Source organism: Gossypium hirsutum, chromosome D08 (genome assembly GCF_007990345.1).
Source record: "Gossypium hirsutum isolate 1008001.06 chromosome D08, Gossypium_hirsutum_v2.1, whole genome shotgun sequence".
Classification (NCBI taxonomy): Eukaryota; Viridiplantae; Streptophyta; class Magnoliopsida; order Malvales; family Malvaceae; genus Gossypium; species Gossypium hirsutum.
This window is the reverse complement of record NC_053444.1, coordinates 60,090,972-60,116,368: the sequence shown is the minus strand read 5'-3', so window position 1 is coordinate 60,116,368 and position 25,397 is coordinate 60,090,972. Positions and strand designations below refer to the sequence as shown.

The 25,397-nt window shown below is 34.6% G+C and overlaps 2 protein-coding genes and 1 pseudogene across 2 annotated transcripts; all 3 read right to left on the bottom strand.

The window, feature by feature from the left end:
- Positions 1-777: 777 nt before the first annotated feature.
- LOC107930073 (uncharacterized) lies at positions 778-1,674 on the bottom strand. The gene has a single exon (XM_016861639.2). It carries the CDS (start codon positions 1,672-1,674, stop codon positions 778-780), a length of 897 nt encoding a protein of 298 aa, XP_016717128.1.
- Positions 1,675-2,628: 954 nt separating this feature from the next.
- Positions 2,629-3,883, bottom strand: LOC107930074 (expansin-A7-like; annotated as a pseudogene).
- A 9,449-nt stretch (positions 3,884-13,332) lies between these two features.
- On the bottom strand, positions 13,333-16,247 carry LOC107930000 (PGR5-like protein 1B, chloroplastic). The gene is made up of 10 exons (XM_016861555.2): positions 15,689-16,247; positions 15,328-15,443; positions 14,973-15,069; positions 14,774-14,874; positions 14,538-14,594; positions 14,286-14,362; positions 14,107-14,158; positions 13,895-14,005; positions 13,716-13,813; positions 13,333-13,628 (listed from the first exon to the last, which is right to left on the bottom strand). Exons 1-10 carry the CDS (start codon positions 15,900-15,902, stop codon positions 13,559-13,561), a joined length of 993 nt encoding a protein of 330 aa, XP_016717044.2. The 5' UTR covers positions 15,903-16,247; the 3' UTR covers positions 13,333-13,558.
- Positions 16,248-25,397: the final 9,150 nt, after the last annotated feature.

Here is a 25,397-nt window from a genome sequence, read left to right as displayed (position 1 = left end):
ATATCTAACATTTGAATTCATTAAAAGCATTAGAAGCTGAAAATCTCTTGTTATATAATATGGAAGCCAACGAATTGTGGTCCATACACCCTAAAAGGCTTAAATTTCAAGGGTTTTTGGCTGATAATTATGTTTTGACTTTTGATACACAAAGGAGAAAAAGGATTTGCAAAGCATGTAGTCTTTGCGTTCAAACTTTGCCACACCTATCAATCAAAGAGTCTCTTCTCTCAGCCAATAACTTATCTTCTTAAAAAAAAAAAAGCAGTATCCAATGTTTTACATGCAAACTTTTTTCTTGTTTTGTTGATCTGATCTCAAGCATGTTGATGGGGGTGGGGATGGATGAGGGGTTAATGGGGCACTTTGGGTTTCTTTTGTCCTTTAATTGTCAGTGAAAGTTACAATCATTTTCAGAAAATACTTAAAGCTCATGGTCATGGCTTTTTGACTAACGTATCGTATTGTACACCAAAAAGAAAAGAAAAACCCTTCCCCTTTATGCTATTTGAAATCCGAAATTTCAAATAAACAAGATATAGAATGCTGAATCCTTTAGTAAGAAATGTAAAAAAAAGAACATATCCTGGACAGGGTTGTCATTTTCCTAGACACTGACTGAATAATGAAGTGAACCAACATATCCTTTGAAAAACAGAGTTGTTTTGTTTCTGGATATTGAACATAAGAATATTTGGTTGGATTTTGTTTTTCTATTTCAGGTACAAATAGAGCTAACCTTTCCAAAAGAATGATCGTAGATACTCAAAGATCATGTTAGATTGTAGGTGTTGTTCGAGCCCTTACATGTCCAACCATGGAAACTTGAAGAGCTTCCTCTTCATACGCTCTTCTCACCAATTCCTCCATTCTTGCTTTCTTCTTCACTTTAACAAACATTGCCACTAAAAGCAACCCTAAGAGGAAAGCACCCAAAGCAGCTCCCACCGAGCTTCCCACCACCAGTTTCCATCTGCTGATCTTCTTCCTCACTGGCAACGACGGTGGTGGTGATTCCATTACCAAACCGAAATGGCCATGCTTGGTTGCAACACAAACATTGGGTGATACTTGCTTCTTCAATGTTACTTTGCCATTTCCTTCAAAACTAGCGCATAATGGCCAGTTTCCTGTCTTGTTGGATGCCTTTGTAATGTTGCTGAAATCTATTTTAATTGGTTTTTCCCTGGCAAGAATCCCAAGCTCAAAAGGGCTACCATAACTCAGATCACTGTCAGCATTATAAGCGAGGAGGCCTAGTATAGGTGACACCAGCTGGTAACCTGATAGATCATAGTTAGCATAATAGATGGATGACCAATTATAACCCAAGTTTTGTCTTACTACCATCACTCTCTCTGCACAAGGCTGCACAATCACACCACTTCCCAGATGAAATTCCTTAACCTGAGCACCATATCTGTGAAGACTTCCACATCTGAACCTTACTGTATCCACTTTGATGCCAGAGAAATTTGCAGGTAAAGTTACAGTGTGTACAATACCTGTTCTCAAGTCCCTGTCAAGAGACTTCACAGTGTAGTCCCTAATGAGAAGATCAAGAAGGCGAGCTGATTTAATCCCTTCAGCTTCAGCTTCAGCTTCAGCTTTCATTGAGAGAAATGATGCCCATGAAAATATTATGAATATGAAAGAGAAAAGATCAAAGCCCATGAGAGGGATCTTAGGATCTCTTCTAGATGTGACAAGTTCTGATGTTGCAAAGAGGAAATGTTTGTAGTGTTTTGGGAAGATTATAGATGATAAAGGCTTTGAATTGAAGGGAAAAGAAAGTTGTTGTTTGTTTGCCTTTTTGCAATATAGGGGTGTCCAAGGTAGAATCTAAGTGACATAGCTGTAACATTGCAGCATTGACTCTTGTAGATGATGTGGGGGCATGGGATTTTCCCTTGTTCTTTGCTATCAACCCATATACGATCCACATAGAAAATTACTGAATATTATATGATTTTAGTAGGGCTTTTGAGTTTATAACAAGCAACAGCCACCGCTACGTAATTTGCTTTTAGACTGGCGACATAGTGATTTTGGAATATACATTAATAAATTTGCCTTTATGGGTTTGTGGCATGGGAAGAAAACTTTTGACGAGATTGGGAGAAATGATTTGGGGGGTGGGTTGATGATGATGACCCCTCATATCAAAAAAGCAATTTATAAAAGGAAGGTGGCGTGCTGTGTGATTGAAATGAGGGTACATTTCCTTCTTTAGGGGGCTCACTACTCATGTTGTGTTTTTAACATGTTTCCCACTCTTAATAAATTTGTGGGTCTCATGCTAGCTATCCATATGACATCCCATTCCATTTCTTTTTACCTCTCTCATTAGGTCCCCAAGCACACATGGCTTCATGCTTGGTTAATCTAGGTTTATAGCTCAGGCCTAAGACATGAATTATAATAGCAAATCTTTTGATTTCTTTATTTCAATCTTAGCAGATATTGATCAAAATACAATTTATCTGCAGAAATAGTTTTTACATGTAAAAGAAAAAATTGAACCATGGAGCTACTCAGTTGCCTATGCTGTAGAAAGTACAAATGAAAATAGAGGCTAGAAAAAAAGGGCAAGCTAAAAAACAAAAAGAGGTATTGTGAATTTGTGGATTAATGGAAGTTCACATCTGTGGTGTAAGTGGATCCTACATTCCAATTAGCAGGTGCAACATCCCAGGCAATGATAGTCTCCTTGGATGTGTATGAAGTGATCTTAAAGGAAAGAGATTGGCCTCCAAGAGTTGCAAATGCCTGATATGTAGCTCCCCAGTTATGGCTCATGCTAATCCACCCTGTTTTGCTTCCTTTAACCCACATTTGGGCAATGTCACCCCCGCCTCCTACATTCATCACGTATATCAACAACCAGTACCCATTTCCTTGGAAATAAAATCGAAGGCCCCCGGCCTTACACATGGAACCCTGCAACCATTGGAATCCAAGTTGATCATGGTTCATAACGTCCTTCTTCATATGTAAATTCATGTTGAATAATCAAACTGAAAATTTAAATATACCTTCTATACATGACAGGGACAATGCCAGCTTTCCATTGTGCAATTTTCATAAAAGCGGGCTTGGACATGTCGAAGTGGACTCGTGGAGGGTTGCACCAGCCACCGTAGTTGGAGTCTTGGGCCCAATTTGGAGGGCAAAGATTGGTAGCAGTCACTGTGGTGAATGGAACCCCAGGGTAGCACCAAGTTGACTCAACACACTTTATCTGGTAACATGTCCCACAAGCAAAACCATTGTTGAACAACGTTGTACTTAGAGCAGCTGTGTCCGTACCATAACCATTGCTAAACAAATTCCCATAACCACAAGCTCCTCCTGTCACCATAACAAGTGAAAATATGCACTCATCAATAACTAGCCATTATGAAGATGATTATATGATGAACATACCCAGCGTCTCGGAGGCAGTTTCGTCGCCATAAAAGGTGGCATGGGCAAGAGACCAAGGGCTTGGCCGGAACTCGATTGGTAATGCAACAGTGACTAAAGATTTGCTGACGATGATGGCCAACGTTGCAAGCGTCATCGAAAAGAAGTTGAAACTCCATGGATCAAAAGAAGTCATGGTTTATTTTTCCCTTGGAGACGAGTTCTAAAACAAATTAGAAGAGTGCTTGATGACTATTGCATATGTATGTGTTTCCTTTATATACCAACGTTTAGCACAAGGATCAAAGGCAAAAACCAACTTTCATGCCTTCGTGACACTCACGAAGATAAATTGTCTTAAGTCAAACGCAAATTCTCTTTTTGGAAATGGATCGGATGTAATGCTTCTTCTATCCTTTGATATTGTTTTTTAATGATCTTCAACGTGGGGGCAGCTTCTATTTCGTGCTCTAGTAGGTTAATTAGATGATCAATGATAGAAGGAAAGTTGACCACTGTGATATTGTTTTTTTTTTTTAAAGATTTTATTCTGCTCTCGATCCCTGCACATCTAAAATTTATTCCCTACTTTTAATTTCAAAAATTTAGTCCCTCTAATTTTTTATTTTGTAATTAAATTTTAGTTTATAACTCCGATCAGTAAATTTCGCAAATTAAATGATTTGAACTTTTTAAAACGAAAAAAAAAAAGCTGGTTTGGTCGCGCGAAAGCCATGTAAGAAAAAATATATTAACTTTTACTTTGCTTCTTTAAAACAATGCTAAAGATCCTTATAACCTCATCTTCATAATTAGAAACTTTACAAATTCATATTTAACCTTTTTTTTTGCTTATTTAGTCTTCAACAAGTTTAATATTGACATGTAATACCTAATTTTAGCCCGAGCTCACAAAAAAAGAAAAACTCAAAGTAATATCATTTGACCCGATCGGAATTGTCCATTACTTGAAAAGGTTGAAGGTCGATCTACAAGCTTATGGAAACATAATCTTCAGGGATATACAATCTTAGATATGATATGTAATCTTAGAAGATATGATTTTGTAATATTAGAGATTTAATTTGTAGATACCCTTTAATCTCAGCCGTTGATGTAATTGATTTGTACTGTTGGATTTGGGGAGACTCAACTATAAATAGAGGCCTCTCCCTTCATTGTAAAAAAAAAAAGAGGAATAAAAAAAGAGAACGATTGACAGTTTTTTAAAAGTGGCTTACTATTTTTTTTCTTTTGATTATTTTTTACTTATTTACGATTTTAAAAAAAAGGGAGAAGGTGATACCACTGCGAATTTTATTTATTTTATTTAGCCCCTCCGCCTTTTAATGTTTTTGTAATTAAGTTTTTTTTTTTATTTTTTTTAATTTACCCTTTTATTTATTTTTATTTCAATTTGGTCTAATTTGAACGGCGTCGTTTAGAGGAGAAGGGAAAATTGCCCTTCTAGCCCCTCTATGTAATTCGAGCGTTCAATTAAGTCCTCCAGACTTTATTTATTTGTGAATTTACCCCGAATCTTTACTGGCGATCCAATTTAGTCCATTCTCATATTTTCTTTAAAAATCAATATTTTTGATAATGCAATTGTATTCTTTTAATTTTTATTTTATAATTCTCATATGCAATTATTATTTTTATATGTATATTTAAGCATGTATTTATGTTTTTTTTATACTAAAATTTTAGCATACTTATATTTTATATACACATGTTTGATTTATTTAATTAATTTTAATATTATATTAATTGTTTAAAACTTATGTATTTTTTTATGTGTACAGGTATATTTTTTATTCGCTTATTAATTTATGTTTGCATATTTTTATTATTATCTTGCCTATTTATTTGATATTTTGTACGTCATTATTTTGTTTATTTATTTGTTTATTCATGTTATTTCTATGAAATTGTTGTATTTATTATTGATATTTGTTTAAGGGGCATTCATTCACATATTCAACATAACATTACCCTATCTCTTATTTAATTTTAAAATAAAACGTTTCAAAATAGAGGTAATACTCGTATTTAGGATTTCTCAAGGAAATTGAGCCCTAACGTATTGGGTTCCGATTTTTTTGAAAATCTAACAATCGAGTATTTCTCTTTAATCAAAAAAAAATAAGAACTCATTATTGGGAATTCAACACGTTGTGTCCTAACGTATTGGATGTGACGCATTGATTTCTTGAAATGAATATTTTTTTTAAAAATAATAAAGGGAATATTCCGAGTTTAGGATTTTAGAGGAATTGTGCCCTAACGTATTGAGCCGCGATTTCTTAAATCTTGAATAAATGGATATTCTTTTACATTTTTTATTGCACTAGTATTTTGCCCAAATTCGTTTTTGGGGAAAATTAGAATGTCGTGCCCTAACATATTGGGTGTGGTATTTTATTTCTCTAAAATGATAAGGGTATTAATACGTAACGTTTTAAGTTTTTGCTAAGGATTAAGATTTTCAAATTTTCGACATTAAGACATTTATTAATTAACTAGGTACCAAATTTTGGGCGTAATGAGGGTGCTAATCCTTCCTCATACGTAACCGACTCCCGGACCCGTTTTTCTAAAATTTGTAGACCAAAGTCATTTTTAGGTGACCCAATTACACCTTAATAAAAGATTGGTGCCGACTTCCAATTTTCATTTTTTAAAGTCGACAACCTAAATTTTTTGTTTTTTTCAAAAAAATAGTTTCGACAGCTTGGCGACTCCGCTGGGGACGTTTTTTTAAAAAAAATAAGAGAGTCGAGCCACAAAGTTGATTAATTCTTGTCTTATAGTCGAGAAAATATTTTTTATAAAAAACTCATGACATCCTTCATTATCTTCTTGTTTAAATATTGTTTGCATTATACATTTCATGAGCTGAACAATTTTACCCTTTTAAGTGGGAGTAAGAAGCTATGCCTTCGTGAGGTTTTCACCTCCGTGTAGGGTAGTGGATTGCTTCCGGGATACATCCGTACCTATGTCTTCGTGAGATTTTCATCTCCGTGCAGCCATAAGGAAATGTATTCCCTTGAACCGAACTCGATCCATATGAGCCTATAATGGGTGAGGATTGAGGAATCTGCTGGTTCGGGTACCTTTACTTTAGAACCGAACCGCATATAATGAGCCTTAGGAGCTTACCTTAGGTAGAACCGCACTAAACCCTGGTAGATATCCGAATAGATGTTTTACTATTTCTTGATATTTTCTGTGTTTATATATGTTACTGACCTTTTGTGTTTTATTTTGATTGCATGACATGACATTTCATTTCATCATAAAAAAGAGGTGTTGATTCACGTTCAGTTGTTAAATAGAGAGCTTGTCATAAGAAAATGGGTTTCTTGATAAAGTGGATGACAATATGGTTGTCTGAATATGGTCCAAGAACACGTGATAAGAGAAGGATGATAATTTAATGGAGGACTACACGACTATGGCTCCGTTACCCAAGGATTCAAGATGATAAAGATTATTTGAGAGCCGTTGAACTTTCTTAAAGAGAAGCCAACGAGCATCACGAGGATGAGTGAGCAACGAATTGCGACCCGGATCGAGCAAAAAGGAGATAGAAGAGACGTCCTTTTTGAAAAGTTCGTGAGAGTTATCTTAACGCTTGAATGAAGAAGAGGATCGAATGTCTTCGCCTATGAGGGCAAGGCCGTATAAATATTCATTTTATGTAAAAAGATTTGTTTTCTAGTAAAGTTCTCTAAATGGAATTGAATCAGAATCAACGTCTCTTTATACATTCATTTCATGCATTCGCATTACATGATATCATAAGCATTAAAGTCCACTAAAAGATTCTAATTGATATAAATCATTCCTCAGTTAATCTGGAAACCAACCAGCCTACTAAACACCACTACGGTACTCGATCAAAAACTAAGGACATGGATCAAAGGATGGAAAGGCTAGAACAGTTCCAAAAGGAAATGCAGGAGCAACTTCAACAACAAATGAATGAGCAACAAAAAATGATAGACAAAATGATGGAATCTCAAGGGAGTATGATGGCTCAGTTAACTCAATGGTTGAACAAGGGAACTAATAAAGGAAAAGGCTCTGTACTCAATGTTGAAGAAAGAGACAATGAGGGACCTGTCTATCCTCTAGGCTTTACCCCTCAGCAAGTTGAGGTACATCCGTACAAGTCCTCTGTCACCATCAAGCCTCAGCAGTTTCAGGCCGATGATGTAACAGCAATAAACTTTTGAGCTAGATTAGGCTCTAACCCTGGAGACAACCTTGCTAATCCCGCTATCCCTGACTTCGATGAGACAGTTGCGAAAATGAATGGTGAATTGCCGAAACAGCTCGAAGAAAAGTACAAATGGCTGGAGGAAAAACTTAGAGCGATGGAAAGTACTAAGGGCTACCATGGAATTGACGCTAAAGAATTGAGCTTGGTTCCGGATTTAGTACTCCCTTATAAATTCAAAATGCCTGAGTTTGAGAAGTACAATGGAACTAGTAGCCCCGAAGCTCATGTTACTATGTTTTACAGACGGATGACTGGGTATGTTAATAATGACCAACTGCTGATACATTGTTTCCAGGATAGCCTCGCAAGGGCAGCATCCAAGTGGTACAATCAATTGAGCCGTACCCAGATTAATTCATAGAGAGATCTAGCACAGGCGTTCTTAAAATAGTATAGCCATGTGACTGACACGGTACCTGATAGAATTACTCTTCAGAACATGGAGAAGAAGCCTGGTAAAAGTTTCAGGCAATACGAACAGAGATGGAGGGAGGTCGCCGTCCAAGTTCAGCCACCGCTTTTGGAAAAGGAAATGGCAATGCTTTTCGTTAACACATTGAAGGCTCCATTCATCACACATATGTTAGAAAGCGCCATAAAAAGATTTTCTGACATAATCATGAATGGTGAAATGGTAGAAAATACTATCAGAAGTGGAAAGATTGATGCTGGAAGAAATAACAGAAGGCAAGCCTCAAAGGGAAAAGAAAATGAGGTGAACTGCGTGAATACGTACAGCAAATCGATTACGGTAAATCAACCGAGAAAGGTGGTTACTAATCAGCAGGATTCATTAAGACAAGAATCAGGTGTGAAGCAAGACACTGAGAAGCTCCAGTTCACGCCAATTCTAATGTCGTATAAGGAGCTGTATCAAAAATTGTTTGATGCACATGTTGTTTCTCCTTTTCATGTGAAGCTTCCACAGCCTCCGTATCCCAAATGGTACGACGCAAGTGTAAAATGCGATTATCATGCGGGAGTTACGGGGCATTCAATAAGAGAATTGCACTACCTTCAAAAAGCTAGTTGAAAGACTCATCAACCTGAATGTTGTCAAGTTTGATGACTCATCTAGTGAAGGAAATCCGCTACCCAATCACATTTGATAATGGGGATGAATGTGATGTATGAAGAAGTGTTGAGAGGCGTACACATCAATGCCATATTTGAAGACAAAATTTACAAGGAACCTTGAAGATATTCGCCCTTATCAACTTAGAGGTGTTCTACGTAATTGAACTGCGGAAGAAATCTCTGTAGTTTTTAGAGTTTATTTAGAGTAATGTTCAGAACAATTTTGTTGTTTTTAGCCTAAAAATGATAAAAATTCTTTTGCGAAATAGGCTCATGTCTAAACGTCATTATTCTAATAAAATACATCTTTGCATTCATACTTTTTTATTCTTTTTATTCTTTCATTCTTTTGGATTTTCTTCCACATTTTTATTCTTTCATTCTTTTGGATTTTCTTCCACATTATTCTCTCATTCATAATTATATTGTACAAATAATTATTCATAAATTCGCACATTCTTTGTATATTCTTTGGAACTTACTATGGGTTCCTAGATATCAACGACATGAGTGACGCTACTACAGACTCAGAATCTCCTTTTGAGCGAGACATGTGTTTAGAGGGATCTCATGACTTTGAAGATGGCATAGATTGTAGCCTATTTCCGGACCTGTTAAGGATGGCAGAACAAGTCGAGAAACGGATCTTACCCTACAAAGAATCATTGGGATACTTGACTTCTCCATACGTGGGGCATAAAGGTCATTTGGTCAATCTAGCCAAAAGAGTCTGACGATCATTGATTCATCTTTGTGGTCGTCAATTACTTTACTAAATGGGTGGAAGCTGCTTCATATGTCAATGTCACAAAGTTGACAGTTAGCAAATTCGTGAAGAATCAGTATGGAACACCAAAAGGATCATATCTGACAATGTACTAAACAACAACACAATATCAAAAGTTTGCAGTCTGTTCATGATTAATGCCATATCGCCAAAAAGGGGATGACAAAAAAAATAAAAAAAAATCTACCAGGGCAATGTCATTCTCTTGGGTCCATTGCAGTTTTGCCTATTGAAGACAAGATTCTTTCCCTCTGAGTTTTTGGATCCAATACCGATTGAGGAAGAATGTTCAAAGTTATCCGTCATGGTCAAATGCGCCAAAAGTAAATGATGCGAGCTCACAAAAAAGGTCCGCCCTAAAGAATTCCTTGTGAGGGACCTGGTATTGAAGAAGATCCTTTCCATACAAAAAGAACTTCATCCCAAGCTAGGAAGGACCTTATGTGGAAAGCCTTATCCGGAAAAGCATCGACTTTGATCAGAAGGGATAACAAGAACATGCCTAATCTTACGAGTTCAGATTCAATAAAAAATATTTCAAAAAAAAAGGAGATGCCAAGGTGAAAATCTGCAAAGGACGCTTTGAGACCAAAGGGGATTTGAGTTGAAAACCCGAAAAGGGCGGCTCAAATATTGATCAAAATGGGGCATGAGGTGATCAGAGCAACTCGAATCTTGATCAGATTGGGGCATGTGGTGATATAGTTATATCTGAATCAACAGGAAAGAGTAGGCAAAATCTTGGGGCATTAGCAGAGTATTGTGGATCTCCTAAACACATGTCAAACTCAGAAGGATCTTCAAAAAGTTTGTACAGAGAAGTTCAAGTTGCGATATCTGGGGCACCCAATTTTCATACTATTGAATTTGTTATTCTTGGAATACTTCATTCTTTTCAAAGATACACATTCCCAATCAATTTCTTTGTTATCTTTTTTTACTATAATTTATTATTATCCCTTGTTTTGACCTTTTTGTAAGCATGTTGCATTGGAATAATGATCAATGGACTAATAAAACTTTCACAAGGAAAGTTTTGCATATTAATCTAGAAGTTTCTAAATAATACAAGAGCCTGAAACAGGACTATTATTTAGAACGCACCAGGTTTAAAGTTTGGAAATCTGAAAAGGAAGAGTCTAAACTAGGACTTTCGCTTTGGATTTTGTTGTAAAAAACATTAGTTGAACAAAATAATAAGATTTCGTGTTGATGACAAAGCCTAAATCAACAAGCAAGTAATGATCACCAGGCAATAGAAAGAGGTTGCCTCAGGAAGAGAGCCTTCATTTGTACATGAGCCTTTGATACGACACCCTGGGAATGGTGTAAGAGACTAGAAAGATTTAGATCCTGTATCCTTGAATTGTGATAGGAGAGGATTGAAGAAAAGCCATATGCTCTTGGGTTACAGTGGGAGAACGATGGTATGAATTTTTGCGCCCCAATGGATTAAACTTGGAGGTTCACAGTGGGGGGCAACCTGGCTAAATGTTTCTTTAGAAAAGCCAGTCATGCAAGAAGGCGTTGTAGCATGCCAGTCACAAAGCCTTAATAAACTTCGAGTAATTACAACCTAAGCGGGATAATTCTTAGAAAAATAAAATTTTGCATTCATGCAAACGCTATTCACACATGTCTAGTTAGGAGCATTTGGTGCATTTTGATCATGCCATCCTAATCATTAGGCATAATTAGGTTCATTATACAGGTCATGTTCCCCAGAGAATAAATCAGTGAAAATAGTAGATCTTGCCTTCCTGCATCGACAGCGAAGCAGATCGAAAACAAAGCATTGCTTTCCTCGGTTGTAGTAGAGCAGGTTAAGGATAACAGATCTTGCCTTCCTGCATTGACAGCGAAGCAGATCGAAGATGGCGGATTTTACCTCCCTGTGGTTACAGTGGAGTACATTGAAGCCAGTAATTCTACTTCCCTGGACAACAGTGGAATAGATTGAAGATTTCAGATCTTATCTCCCTAAGCAGTAGTGGAGCAGATCAAAGATGGCGGATTTTACCTCCCCGTGGTTATAGTGGAGTACATTGAAGCCAGTAATTCTACTTCCCTGGACAACAGTGGAATAGATTGAAGATTTCAGATCTTATCTCCCTAAGCAGTAGTGGAGCAGATCGAAGATGGTAGATTTAACCTCCCTGTGATTATAATGGAGTACATTGAAGCCGGTAATTCTACTTCCCTGGACAACAGTGGAATAGATTGAAGATTTCAGATCTTATCTCCCTAAGCAGTAGTGGAGCAGATCGAATATGGTGAATTTTACCTCCCTGTGGTTACAGTGGAGTACATTGAAGCCAGTAATCATATCTCCCTGGTCAGCAGTGGAATAGGTTGAAGATTGTAAGTCCTATCTCCTTGATATTGCAGTGGAGTAGATTGAAGCACCAATTCTTATACATTTGAAGATGCAGTAGGATGGAATGTGGCTGCTTGAAGAAGAAGAGCATTAAGATCCAGCGTGACTGGGCAAAAATTGGCCATTTCTAAAGTCTTTGCTTCGTTCCTGTTACACGACAACGAGCAAAGAGGGGCAGCTGTAATACCCAATTTTAGCCCCGGCTCACAAAAAAAAACCCAAAGTAATATCATTTGGCCCGGTCGGAATTGCCCATTACTTGAAAAGGTTGAAGGTCCATCTACAAGCTTATGGAAACATAATCTTCAGGGATATGCAATCTTAGATATGATATATAATCTTAGATATGATATGCAATCTTAGAAGATATGATTTTGTAATATTAGAGATTTAATTTGTAGATACCCTTTAATCTCAGCCATTGATATAATTGATTTGTACCGTTGGATTTGGAGAGGCTCAACTATAAATAGAGGCCTCTCCCTTCATTGTAAAAAAAAAAAAGGAGGAATAAAAAAAGAGAACGATTGGCAGTTTTTTAAAGGTGGCTTACTATTTTTTTCTTTTGATTATTTTTTACTTATTTACGATTTTAAAAAAAAGGGAGAAGGTGATACCACTGCGAATTTTATTTAACCCCTCCGCCTTTTAATGTTTTTGTAATTAAGTTTTTTTTTATTTTTTTTAATTTACCCTTTTATTTATTTTTATTTCAATTTGGTCTAATTTGAACGGCGTCGTTTAGAGGAGAAGGGAAATTTGCCCTTCCAGCCCCTCTATGTAATTCGAGTATTCAATTAAGTCCTCCAAACTTTATTTATTTACGAATTTACCCCGAATCTTTACTGGCGATCCAATTTAGTCCATTTTCATATTTTCTTTAAAAATCAATATTTTTGATAATGCAATTGTATTCTTTTAATTTTTATTTTATAATTCTCATATGCAATTATTATTATTTTTTATATGTATATTTAAGCATGTATTTATGTTTTTTTTATACTAAAATTTTCGCATACTTATATTTTATATACACATGTTTAATTTATTTAATTAATTTTAATATTATATTAATTGTTTAAAACTTATGTATTTTTTTTATGTGTACAGGTATATTTTTATTTTAATATTATATTAATTGTTTTGGGATTTATCAAAATGAATTGTTTTGCATGTTGAAAAGAGTAGTGTGACAAACGGCATTGTATTAATTTTATGAATTAGAAATGATACCACTATGAACAGCATGGTAAGAACGAAATCAAAAGAAAACTTCAGCTGTATGATTTTTTATGAAACTAAACTCTTTCAGAGCATTGCATAGAGTATGGTTTTCATTAAATTTAAAGATTTTCACAACATTTTTGCTCTCTTCTCTTCTTGTCAACATGCCTGTTTAGGTATAAATATGTATATATATTACATGTTTAATTACAAATAGAGTGTTCCACATAAAAAAACACAACAGATACATGTTTTACAATGCAGCACTTATCAAAATTTCCTACTTAGCTGCTCATCATAACCCACTAGGTTTACAACATACATCACACTCTTCACTCCAACTTTATGAGTCAGTAGCATTCTTGATGTTGATCTCTGGAAGTACTTTCTCCTGCAATCAAGCTTGGCTTCCTTCTGGCAATGTAATCAACCTCGTTTTCGCATTATACTCCAACGTGGTTTCACAACTGAAGTGAAAAGAAGAGTTGGGAACTTAAAAATTTTGCAGCAATGTGAAGGGTGAAAAGACAGATTATGGTTAATGGTGGACTTACTTTGAACATTTAAGAGTGTTGGTGGTTCCACCACTGGAAATTGATAGTATGGTGCCAAAGAAGGAGACGTTCTCAGTACCACAGTTTGGGCAAGGGCCCTGTAAGGCAAAGTTAAAAATTAGTTTCATATGGGGCAGTTCATAAGTACCAAGGGAAAGGGATGGAACAAGGGTTTTTACCTTTAGGATCAAAGAGTCTTTCACAACCACTTTTGTAAGGGATTGTGCTAAATAAACTATCAGGGGCACGGCAGCAAACCAAGTGAAAATGAAACTGAATGGTTCTGGGAGCTGCAATTCAACAATTTTGATTAAAAAGTTCTAAGTACAAAAATATATCATCCTTTGCATGTATTAGTTTAAGCAGCAAAACAGTGGCAATAACAGTTTACCTCCAAAAGGTATGTGATTTCGAATCCGGTGAGATCATCTAGGAAGAAAAACCTGGCAAGACCAGAACATAGATCGAGTGATTTGTGGGGCTAAATCATATCATAACTAAAGATGAAAAAGCATATCAAACTAGCTAACTTTCAGGATAACAGCAAGAAATAAGGGAGGAAGAACTTACAATCCTAGTGCAACTACAGTCGCTGGCACGTTTAAGAGGAACATCTTGAGATAGTCAACAGATAGGTCACTGTAAACCTATGGGAACAAAGATATGATAAGATGAATATGAACAAGGAAGTTCCTTGTGCTTGTGAAGTTGAAAAATGGCAGGAATATATGCAGTGCTTGCCTATGAAGCATGCTTAGTGCAAAATTATTCATGGTTATCCATAAATACACTAACAAGAGATGAAAATGAAAGACTGTATACCTTTCTACTTCGGAGACTGCATCGTGGACCCTCAACCACAATCTCACTTCCTTCCATCTAGACAATAGTTATGAAAAAGAATGAACAATATTAAAAGGAGATGCCGCATTGAACTAGCAAAGCATAGTTTTCCTAGCTTAAGCATTGAAACCTTTAGCAAGGTCAGGTCTTAATACCCCACCAATGTTTTCTATATTTGATATATCATTTTATGTCATCTGAGAAAAGAGACAAACCTTTAGCCTCATCTTCAACTCATCAAATTCTTCGTCACTCAAAATTGGTTTCCCAGATACATAAGCCATTGAGGCTTCTAGAAACTTCTGTTCATCAGAGCCTGCAAAAATAGTAGAAACCAAGGCATCTTCAATTAGACTAATGTACATGATTCAGAACCTTATTGCTTGAACAAAGGCTTGATAGGAAAGACTGTACTTAGCATGACAACACTACTTCCTTCCCACATTAGTTCTTCCTTGAGATTATCGAACTCCTCGTTCGACATTATAGCTTTTCCCTCGTAATAGAATGCCTGCATAAAACAAGAGGAAGCAAAAATGGTGTCATCATCCATGCTCAACAGCCAGGTTGAAGTTATGTGGTCAAGCAGTATTCATTGCCTATGTTCAAGTGAGCGTCACTCAGATATGTGTCCAACATGGTTTTACTAATTTTTTTCGAAGTTTTTTTTCCAAGGATCATACTCATATACTCCGAGTGATATAGTTGCTTGGTAGCACTGATATGTGTTAAATGTTTGCAATGGGAAAACGTATTTGTGCTAGCTTACTTGTAGGGCCTGAAGAAACTCTTGTTCCATTTCACCCAAAGACTTCTTCTCTTTCTTGTCTATGCTACAGTAAGGCAGAATTTTACTATCAACAACTTCATCTTCTTCGACCTGACCTGCAAATAATGTTAGAATCACATAGGATTCTCTCCAAAGTCCAAACGGAAACGAGTCCTACTTACATAGATAAACGTACGGGTGCTCAAATTGCCCCCTAAGGACCCACTAGTTATGAAAAAAAAAAAGCAGCATAAATAAGGAGACTAAATCACTTTAAGGAACATATATATTTCCGATTTTCTTGTAAAACTAACCGTAATTAAACAAAAAAAGGTATGGGTGAAGAAAAGATGAATGAAACCTTGTTGATCGGCAGTAGCCTTGAGGGGTAGTAAGAGCAATCGGCGTCGAAAACATAGATGCTTCCCACTGGGTTGAACCCTGATAGAAGAAGAAGAAGAAGAAGAAGAGAAACAAACCACGGGTTTTTGAATAGTCGCAGTGAAGAAACGAGGAGGCATCAAAGTGAAAGCCAATTTGCTAGCCATTGATGATGATGATGATGAATAAGGCATGAGGAAGCAGGTGGGTTATTTGGGTTTTGGTGCGAGATATTTGTGATTATTATTATTGTTGTTGTTGTTGTTGTTATGTTTTGTTTGGGAAGGGATTGTTGGAGGGAAAAAAGACAGCTCGAAGATAAGGCAACTAAGGAACGTGAGGAGGGAAATGCAACGGTCTTGGGTATATTGTCTTGGCTTCAAAGGATAACCGATTTTTGATCTTACAAAATCTGCCACCTCATCATCATATGCCTTGGTCGTTTTCCAGGATGCCAGTCTTCCTCCACGTCATTTCTTTGGGCTTCGTTTCCTCGATATGGGCTTTGGGTTTCTTCTACTCTTTTCGAGCCACATTTTTCTTGCCAATAACTTTTTTGATGGGATTATTAATTTAAGAAGGACCGCTTTTTCGGTATCTATCTATATTGATTAATGACTACTGCTTTAATTAGGCATGAATGAATTTATTGTGTTTAATAATTAAAATATATTACTTAGTCGATTAACATCCATATTATTATCAATGTAGAAAAATTTATTTAAGGGTTGAGTAAGGGTTATGAAAAATTTAGGTATTCTATAAAAAAAAAACAATTAAAGTATATTAAATTAAGGTTAAACTACACTCATGGTCACTAAACTATTAGTAAATTTATGTTTTTGTCACTCTATTTCAAAAAATTATAAAATGGTGACTAAACTATTTAAAAGTTTTCATATAAGTCATTGAACTATTCGAGAGTTTTCATTTAAGCCACTATGCTATTAAGTTTTTTTTTTAAATCGGCTAATTAACTCCAAGCGACAATCCGATGCTCAATATAGTGAACCAGTACCCATTGATAAGTAGAAGAACATACATTAGATCCAAGTCGATCTGACGGTTAATGTCAAAGATCGAAGAAGAAAGTTGTTGGGACTTTAGTGCGTAGATTTGTGACGTTCAAAATTGTTTTATGAAAAAAAACTAAATTGTAGAAGAGAAAGGGAATGAGAGCTTTCAATTGGTGCAAGCAGTGCGAATAGAGAAGACATACAATAACGATTTTAATAGCCCAGTGACTTAAATAAAAACTTTTGAATAGTTCAGTGACCATTTTGTAACTTTTTGAAGTTGAGAGATCAAAACATAAACTTACTAATAGTTTAATGATCTTAAATGTAATTTACCCTTAAATTAATTCATATTAATTTTTTAAAATTTAATGAATTTACAAATATTATATCTATGAGATTAAAATAAAGATATTTGACAAGTAATATATTAAAAATATCTAATATTAAAAAAATAATTTATAAATTTTATTAATACCAATGTTGAAAAAATTATATTATAAATTATGATACATATATTTATACAGTATTTTATAAAAAAAATTTATACCCATGTAAATTAAATGCATAAAATAAGTGGTTTTCTTTTACAATAATATTACATATTTTAATTTTAATTTTTTTTATAATAATAGACATGTGGGAAACTAATTTTTCAAAATGTTTTTTAGGACTACCTTGATACACAAGGATCTGAAGTTCAATATACATGCCAATATTTTTGCGCTACCTTAGAATCAGGTTCATGATATGATTAAACTACCTCAACACCTATTGTTGTCAAGTTTAAAAGAAAATATTTGGAAAATAAATGGCCAATGTAAATTAATTTTTGAAAACGGCTGGGGGAAATAGGCAACCTTAAACTCGACAACCTTGGTTTTCAATTTTTTAACAAAAATTGTAAAAAAAAAAAAACCAGATGACATAAATTAATTTAAATTCAACGAAAATTTTAATTGAACTCAACACTAATGTTAAATGATAGTTTTTCACAAAAAATCAAAGCTAAATAGTGATCTGCATTCTTCCCTAAACATTACATAGCTAAGAACCTCTAAATTACAATATCTAATCATATCGTAATGGTTGTCAGGTTATAGGGATTAGAATAAGGGCATATTTCCCTAAAAGTAGCAACATTACATTATTCTTTTGTGGCTCGACTTCGTGAAAATATGAGTATAAGTTGGCCTGACGAGAGAATCACACTTCTTTTAAGGGATGTAGGTTTTTATCACACAAGCCAAATTGGGAGAGTTACTTTTGATTTGTCATTCATATATGCTTCCATTGAGGTTCAAGACTCTGACATTTCATTTCCCATGCAACAAAGCAATAATAAAGCGTAGCGTTACTAACGAGGCTTCTAGTGGACAAACGTTCTATAATGGGAAGCTCTAATTTTATCATGTCATTGTCTGAGCATTAGGAATATGTATCAACCTTCCCACGGATTTCAACTATCACTGGGTGAAGTTTGATTGGTTGAAGAGGCACTTTGAGAATCTCCCACAAAATCCAACACTTGATGATCTTGAGTTCCATGCTCGAGTATACATTCTTCACATGATCAAATGTGTGTTAATGCTCGAAAATTCTAGTAACATAGTTCAATTCATGTACCTATTATTGTTGTATAATTTCTAAATAGGTAGTACATATATTTGGAGCTCTATTGTTTTGGCTTGCATATACAAAGCATTGTAGAAGGGATGTAGAGTAGGGACTGGGGAAATAGGAAGTGGATAAAGCCACCTTGTGATTTTCCAGTCATAGGGATGATACCAATTTCTCATCATTGCATTTATACCCATTAAACCATTAATTTTCCCACTAGTAAGAAAGTAAGTATTAGAACCCCAAATCTTTAAATCAATGTGTACATCAAAAATTTCGAACCAATTACAAAATGTCACATGTCAAGACAATATTACCATGGGTCAAGTCGAAATTACTATAGGGTAAAATGATAACATCATATCTGAATCATAATTATTTTTCTCTAATTAATTGATAAATGGTAAAAAAATTATATTGCCACTAATTAAATTAAAATAATAAAGTGATAATGTTAAATAATTATTTTATCTCTAATTAATTAAATTAATAATAGATAAATAATAAATAAAAGAGTTTAAATTCTTCTAGAACCCTTAAATAAATAAATAAATTCTACAAGAACGCTCTTTTGTTTAGGTGACTGGCACTAAAAAAGGGAGTCACGCTAAGCCATTCTATATATATTCACAAGTGAAGAAACTGAAGAAAAGCTAAAGAACTTGAAGAAATTTTGGCGAACATCATATCAATTCTGAAGAAAAGCTACCTCTCGATCTAATTCAATTAAAGAGAGGAGGTCAAATTTTATTTTTGAAGAAAGTCGCCTTTCAATTCAAATGAATTGACATAAAAGAGGCTAAACTCATTTTTTTTTTCAAGATTAAGCCTAAAAGGCCCTTGAAGCGAACAACATTGGTTCAAGATCAAGTCTCAACAACCCTTAAATTAAAATCAAATCAAATTCACAAGTAAGCATCTTTTAAAAAACAGCTTCAAGAGCAAGTTACCGACACTTAAAGTAAATTACATCATTCCAATATCAAGTTTAGACAACCCTTGGATTGAAACTCAAGTTGAAGAGAAGAATTAAAGGAGAATTTCTTTGTATCCAAGAAATTTTTAGAGATTGTAACTTTCTTTTTAAGTGGTAATTAAAATTTGACTCTAAATTTTTCAAGTCAATATTCAACTCAAAATTTGTATACAAATTTCTAACATACGCAGTAGGACAATCTCTATCTTTCATCTCTTCTCTCTAAAAGTCAAAGTTCAAAGGTGCGATGGCCTTAAAGAAGATAATCATCAACAAACTATAGAAAAATATCATCATCAATAAACCAGCTCATAAGCTTTCTCAAGCTAGCCCTACTACTCGTTCAACTTTATCGTTAAGCACCAATGTCTCTGGTCATCCATATGGCACTAAGGAGAAGACGAAAGCACTTTTAGAGTTGTTCGATCAATTCTTCAATGCTCAATGACAACCCACTTTATGATTCACGACTTAAAAGAAGTTTCTACGGATCAAGTGTAATGAATGACAGAGATGTTCGATCAAATTCTTCAATGCTCAATGTCAGATTCTAAAGTAATGAATGTCATGAAAAATGGCACTACAACCTTGGAAGAACAAGTGGCGTCTCTAGCAAAGACAATCGAGAGTCTTACTACAAGCCTCAAAGGAATGGATGATCGGGTCGCTTTCATGATGGCTCAAATTGAACATCTAAGTGGAAGCAACCAAACTTCTTGCAACGAACTCAACATCAAACTCTTCAAGAAGTTGGTGAAATCACAGTTGTTCAAGAATGACTTCATAGTCTTTCTTCATATCAACTCAAGGAGCTCATCAGAAAAGCCATCAAATATCAAGTTGGAAGTGTTGTTCTACCTTCATATACATATTCAAAATTGTATACTCAAAGGATTGATCATTTGAAGATACCTAAAAATTATCAACCCCTGAAAATCTAATAGTTCAATGGCAAAGGAAATCTATGTTAACGTGTCATTCATTTCGTGGAAACTTGTAATAAAAAAGACATTGATGGAGATCTCATGAAACAGTTCATTTGATCATTGAAAGGAAATTCTTTTGATTTGTACACTCGTGACATTGTCAACATGATTGAGCTCATAAGATCAAAATAGTGGAAAGATGAGCTAGTATCAATTACATCCATTGCCAAAGGAATCCAAGTCTAAAATGTAAAGAGAAATTTTCAAAATCCTTTGCCATTAACATGTGTATACAATGCATGAATTGGGGCTTGCACTACATTCTCTAAGGCATAAAATCAAAGTCCTTTCAAGAATTAACTTCTCGAGCTCATGACATGGAGTTAAGTATGGTATTTGTTGCAAATCAAGAACCTCTTGAGCAAGTAGTTCACAATGGCTGTAACAACCCAAAAGTCTGTGGTGACAAAAAATATGGTTTCGGGACTCCATTTCCATAAACTAGATCCGTATATTTTTTTTACTAAATATTTAAAGAGTTATATTAGAAGTAAATTGAATTTCGGTTAGGTAATTTTATCGAATTAGGGATTAATTGAGATACAGTGACTAAATTGTAAAAGTGTCAAAAGTTCAATTTCTTAAGAATATCTCAATTGAAAAATGATTTAGGGCCTAAATTAGCAATTTTACCACTTTAAGGTTAATGTGGGATGGTGGTTTAATGTATATTAACATTATAGTATAAACTTAGTTATTTTTTATTTTATATAATATAAATAAGAAATGTTAATTAAAGAAAACATAAAATTTGAGTGGGATGAAAGAGAAAACATATGTCTCTTTCATTCTCAAATTCAGAACCAAATAAAGAAAGGAGAAGGACAAACAACTTGGGTTTTCTAATTTCAATCCCAAAATTGGTTAGTACAATTTAGTCCTTTTCTTGTAATTTTTATATTTTTGAAATCTCAAAAGCTTAAACTAGTTGACCCTGTTGTATTTTTTGGAACTTTTAAAGATTTAGGAAGTTGCAATTGTTGGATTTTTAAAGTTTTAGGTTCTAATTTGACAGGTTTTAAACTTGGAATTGAAAAAGACTAAATTGTAAAGTCAATTGATAGTTTTGTTCAATAAGGACTAAAATGCACAAATTTTTAAATTTGTGGTAGAAATGAAAAATATGAGGTCCAATAAGCACTATAGTGAAATCAACATGAAAAATTGAGGTTAGACTTGAAAGTTAAGTTAGTCCTAGTTTTAAGGACTAAATCGAATAAAATGTAAAAGTTGTTTAAATTAGCAATTGAATGTGAAATTATTTGTGTATTGATAATTTTGTATGTTTGTGTTAATCCGTAGCTAATATCAACCAGAATTCCTCGAAAAAGAAAAGGAAAAGACAAAATCGTATATGAATAGCTCGAAGTTTACAATTTGTATTTCTATAATCCTAACTACTTTATAATTGTTGCATAATGAATTGTTTGTGCATGGTAAGAATATGAGGTGAGATAATTTGTTATAATGAGTTTTATTGGATTGATTTGGATTAAATAATGTTCATAATGACTAAATTAAATATATGTAAAAAATGTGTATGTTTATATAAATGTGAAATTGAATACATATTGAGATGATTTATGTCGCCATATGTATGGATAAGTGATTTCATGATGAAAACACATGTGAATTGAGATATTGGTTGATAATGAAATGAGTAATGAATACCCTATTACCTGTTTAGGCAAAGTCAGATATAGTTGGCATGCTATAGGATAGAAAGAGCTCAGAGTTACTTCAGCTATGAGTTGATAAGGCATTGGGTGCCAAATTACTTTGGTTATACCAATGAGACACTGGTTGTCAAACTTATTGATGAGCATTGGGTGCAAACTATTTACTTCAGATATATCCAATGAGACAATGGGTGCCAAACTAGTGTATTGGTTGGATCTGTGTTTCTGTCTAAGTCCGAGTCAAATTAATAGGGAGATAAATAGTAAAAGTGGAATAAGAATAATTGACATGATGATGATTAAGTCCTCGAAATCATGATATTGAACAACATAAAGGAAATGTGGTATTTGATCATTGATATTGCAAATAGATATGAAATGGTAATATTATGATCTTATACTTATGAATTGAATTAGATTGTTGATGATGAGATGAGAAATAGTTATTTAAAATGATAGTTGCATACCACTACTTATTATTTATTTGTGCATTTGAATGATTTATGTCATGTTATAATATTCGGATCGTAGAAACACCACTGAGATATACTTAGCGTACGGTTTTATTTTCCATGTGTAAACATCAGCATCCAGCGACAATCTCAGACTTAAAGTGTTGGTGATGTTTTAATCTGTTCATGGCATGTACCTAATGGAGTCATATGTTTTGCGCAGAGTCCATTAGGACAGACAATGTTAGTAGACCGAGTGTGTAGATGATGTTCGTTGGAAATTCAAGACATATATTTTCTTTTTGATATGTTGGTTATGCTATTTTGATATTTTGATATTATTTTGGGTATGGATTGGCTAACCAAGCATGGAGTGATATTAGATTGTCGTAAAAAGAAGTTTCTTGTTTAGAATGCTGATGGTAACATGATAGAAGTGAATGGTATCAAAATGAGCGGTTCAACTTGTTTGAGCTAATAAACTCCTAAATTAAGGTTGTGAAGCTTTTCTAACCTATGTTATTAACTTGAATGCTGATGATAATCGGGTCAGTAAGATTCAAATTGCTTGTGAATTTCCTTATGTGTTTCCCAAGGAATTATCGGGATTACCACCATATTGGGAAGTTGAGTTTGCAACCGAAGTGTTCCTTGGTACAACTCCGGTGCCAATTTCTCCTTATCGTATGGCACCGACAGAGCTGAAGGAAATGAAAGTTCAATTGCAAGATTTACTAGACCGTGGCTTTATACGTCCTAGTATATCACCCTAGGGAGCCCCAGTATTGTTCATTAAAGAGAAAAATGGTTCAATGCGACTTTGTACAGACTATTGACAACTGAATAAGCTAACAATTAAGAATCAATACCCATTACCTCATATCGATGAGTTATTCGATATGTTGAAAGAAGCTTTAGTATTTTCTAATATCGAGTTATTATCAGTTGAAAGTAAAAGATAGTGACGTACCGAAAACAATGTTTCGTATGCGTTATGGCCATTACGAAATTTTGGTGATGCCTTTTGGATTGACAAATGCTCATGCAACATTCATGGATTTCATGAACCGTATCTTTCATCCCTATCTGGATCAGTTTGTAGTTCATCGATGACATCCTAATTTATTCGAAATCAAAAGTTAAACACGAGCAACATCTCAGAATTGTTTTGCAAGTTTTGAGAGAGAAGAAATTGTACGGAAAGCTTAGTAAATGCGAATTTTGGTTACCCGAGATTGTATTTCTGGTACACATCATTTTTGCAGAAGGGATTCATGTTAATCCGAAAAAGATCGAGGCTATCTTATAGTGGAAAGCACTGCGGAATGTGTTAAAGGTTCGTAGTTTCCTTAATTTGGTCGGTTATTATCGAAGATTTGTAAATGGGCTTTCGAATATAGTTATGTCAATGACGAAACTGTTGCGAAAGAATGTTCAGTTTGTTTGGAGCGATCAATGCCAAGAGAGTTTCGAAAAATTGAAACAGGTATTGACTGAACCATCAATCTTAACCTTGCATGAATCGGGAAAAGACTCTGTGGTCTATAGCGATGCCTCGTTGAATGGTTTAGGTTGCGTCTTGATGTATGATGGTAAGGTGATCACGTATGTGTCCCGTCAGTTGAAAACGCATGAATGTAACTATCGGACGCATGATTTAGAGCTAGCCGCTATGGTTTTTGCTCTAAATATCTGGAGGCACTATTTGTATGGTGAGAAGTGTCATATTTATATCGATAAAAAAAAGTTTTAAATACCACTTAACCTAAAAGAAGTTAAATTTGAAACAACATTGTTAGGTTGAACTCTTGAAAGATTATGATTGTGTCATTGGTTACCATTAAGAAAAAGCTAATGTAGTACCCAATGCATTGAGCAAAAAAGCAATAGCTGAGTTACAGGTGATGTTCGCTCAACTCGGTATTAGTAGTGACAGTAGCTTATTAGCTGAATTGAAAATTAAACCAGTGTTGTTTGAACAAATCAGAAAGGTGTAGCTTGTAGATACCAAGTTGTCTAGAAAAAATGAAATAGTTCAGCATGGCACGGTTGAAAATTTTAGTATTGATGATCGGGGTTGTTTGAGGTTTCGTAATCGAATATGTGTTCCAAATGTTGTCAATTTAAAAGTGTTAATACTTTGCAAAGCTCACGATAGTCCTTTTGCTATGCACCTTGGTGGAACAAAAATGTATTGTGGTTTGTAGGAAATGTATTGATGGCCCGATATGAAAAGAGAGGTTGTTGAATTTGTAGCTAAATGTTTGACTTGTCAGTGAATTAAGGCGGAACATCAGGTTCTCATTAGACTTCTTCAGTCTATTTCGCTTCTTGAATGGAAATGGGAACGTATTACAATGGATTTCTTGATTGGGTTACCATTATCTCCAAGCAAAAGAAATGTCATTTGAGTTATAGTTTATTGATTTACGAAGCCAACTCATTTTCTTACAGTTAGAATCGACTAGTCACTTCTGAAGTTAGCTGAGGTATACATTTAAGAAATAGTTGATCGATTGCACGTTGTACCTATGTCGATTATTTGTTATCGGGATCCTCTATTCACCTCAAGATTCTGGAGACAGTTACATAAATCTTTAGGTATGAAATTAAATTTCAGCACTCTTTTCACCCGCAGACGGACGAACAACCAAAACGAGTTATTTAGATTTTAGAGGATATGATTCGAGCTTGTGTAATTGATTTTGAAGTAGCTAGGCTGGGAATATTATTTACGGTTAAATGAATTTGTGTGTAATTACAATTTCCTATCAAACATCCAGATGGCTCCCTATAAAGCATTATACAGTTGATCCGATTTATGTGAAAGAAAAAAAAAAAGCTGAAGAACTTATTGTTTATTGATTAATTTTTGTCAACTTACCTCACAAAATGCACTTTTCAAGAATATAAAGCTTATATCTTAGCATAGAAAATATTGTCATCCTAAACGTTATTGT